The sequence below is a fragment of the Mandrillus leucophaeus genome, unplaced genomic scaffold, assembly GCF_000951045.1.
Source record: "Mandrillus leucophaeus isolate KB7577 unplaced genomic scaffold, Mleu.le_1.0 Scaffold288, whole genome shotgun sequence".
In the NCBI taxonomy this organism is placed as follows: Eukaryota; Metazoa; Chordata; class Mammalia; order Primates; family Cercopithecidae; genus Mandrillus; species Mandrillus leucophaeus.
Window position 1 is genome coordinate 625,043 of NW_012103009.1, and position 1,795 is coordinate 626,837.

At 64.5% G+C, this 1,795-nt stretch overlaps 2 protein-coding genes across 4 annotated transcripts in view; both read left to right on the top strand.

The window, feature by feature from the left end:
* Nucleotides 1–1,770, top strand: LOC105543604 (histone deacetylase 10-like). 3 transcript variants are annotated; one of them, XR_001006650.1, is made up of 6 exons: nt 1–22; nt 219–353; nt 949–1,046; nt 1,145–1,249; nt 1,406–1,474; nt 1,636–1,766. XR_001006650.1 is itself a non-coding variant. In XM_011985583.1 (6 exons), exons 1-3 carry the CDS (start codon nt 92–94, stop codon nt 1,043–1,045), a joined length of 291 nt encoding a protein of 96 aa, XP_011840973.1. In that variant the 5' UTR covers nt 7–91; the 3' UTR covers nt 1,046; nt 1,145–1,249; nt 1,406–1,474; nt 1,636–1,770. The 3 variants fall into 3 exon arrangements, 1 of the variants encoding a protein (XP_011840973.1); XR_001006651.1 differs by adding an exon at nt 587–683 and having other exon boundaries at nt 1–353; nt 1,636–1,764; XM_011985583.1 differs by having other exon boundaries at nt 7–150; nt 1,636–1,770.
* The window catches only part of TUBGCP6 (tubulin, gamma complex associated protein 6), a 44,758-nt gene that overhangs the window by 5,905 nt on the left and 37,058 nt on the right, over nt 1–1,795 (top strand). The window lies entirely within an intron of this gene.

Genomic DNA, 1,795 nt, shown 5'->3' on the forward strand with positions numbered 1-1,795 from the left:
CTCCGGCTGCTCCCGGCCGAAGGTGGAGACTGGCAGTGGCAGGCACCGCTGGCGAGGGCGTTTGGGGACCCAGGGTGACCACGGCGCAGCCATGGGGACCGCGCTTGTGTACCATGAGGACATGACGGCCACCCGGCTGCTCTGGGACGAGTAAGTGGGACCTGGCCGAGGTGGGGTGCGGGGAGGGACCTCTGGACTGAGCTCTTCGTCTGTCCCAGCCCCGAGTGCGAGATTGAGCGCCCTGAGCGCCTGACCGCAGCCCTGGACCGCCTGCGGCAGCGCGGCCTGGAACAGAGGTGTCTGCGGTTGTCAGCCCGCGAGGCCTCGAAAGAGGAGCTGGGCCTGGTGCACAGGTCAGGACGGGGGAAGCCCCCCCACGATATGGGGGCAGGCAACCCATCTAGAAACCTGGGAACCTGGGCCTGCCAGCCTTGAAGACAGATCCTCTCCCTATGCACCTTGGGTGGGCTCACAGGCTTGAGGAAGTGACAGGGTGGCCACTCCCACCACAAATCCCAGCTCCCCCCTCCCGGCCCCCTGCTCCTGCTGGTGACCCTGCCTCTCCTGCCTGCCCATCTGCATGCAGCCCAGAGTATGTGTCCCTGGTCAGGAAGACCCAGGTCCTAGGCGAGGAGGAGCTGCAAGCGCTGTCCGGACAGTTCGACGCCATCTACTTCCACCCGGTGCGTGTCCCCGGACACACTCACCTGTGCAGACACATGCACGCGCCTCTGCACATTCACAGTCATGGCTGCCGATCCCAGCCAGCGTCCCCTGGTCTGTGCACGTGACATTGTCCAGCACACCTGCCTGCTGGCGCTGCCAGAGCCTGGGACTGGCCTGTTGTGCTCAGCAGCTGGTGCCTTGCAGCCTGACACAAGTGTGGGCATGGCCTGCAAAGGGCAGCAGGGAAGGCGGGGGGGCTCATCTGTGCCCCTGCGCCCACAGAGTACCTTTCACTGTGCACGCCTGGCCGCAGGGGCTGGACTGCAGCTGGTGGATGCTGTGCTCACGGGAGCTGTGCAAAATGGGCTTGCCCTGGTGAGGTGAGAGCTGCTGCTTCCCCTGGCTGCTCCTCTGTGGGTGGCCCCATGAGGGGCCAGGGCAACCCTGACACAACCCAAATCCTCCTCTCACGCCATAGGCCCCCCGGGCACCACAGCCAGAGGGCAGCTGCCAACGGGTTCTGCGTGTTCAACAACGTGGCCATAGCAGCTGCATATGCCAAGCAGAAGCACGGGCTACACAGGTGTGTGCCAGGCTGGCTGCGGGGGTGTAGGCCCAGGCCACACAGCAAGGGGCGGCACAGGTGGTGAGAGAACCCAGCCAGCATTTTCCCATCCCTGGCCGGGCTCCTGGAGGTAGGAGGCCCTGCCCCTCAGCCAGCAGCGCTGTCTGTGCCCAGGATCCTCATCGTGGACTGGGATGTGCACCATGGCCAGGGAATCCAGTATCTCTTTGAGGATGACCCCAGGTGAGCAAGGGTGCAGACAGTACCCTTTCCTGCAACCCCAGCCTGGCCTGGGAAAATCCAAGGGCAAGATACAGACGTGCTCGGGTCAGGGTTCTACGGGCAGCTGTAGAGCTGTTGAGGGTCCTGACCTCTGATCTCTGGCCCTGGCTGGCCGTTGGCAGCGTCCTTTACTTCTCCTGGCACCGCTATGAGCATGGGCGTTTCTGGCCTTTCCTTCGAGAGTCAGATACAGACGCAGTGGGGCGGGAACAGGGCCTCGGCTTCACTGTCAACCTGCCCTGGAACCAGGTGCCTACCCTCAAGCCCCAGGCCCCCACCCAG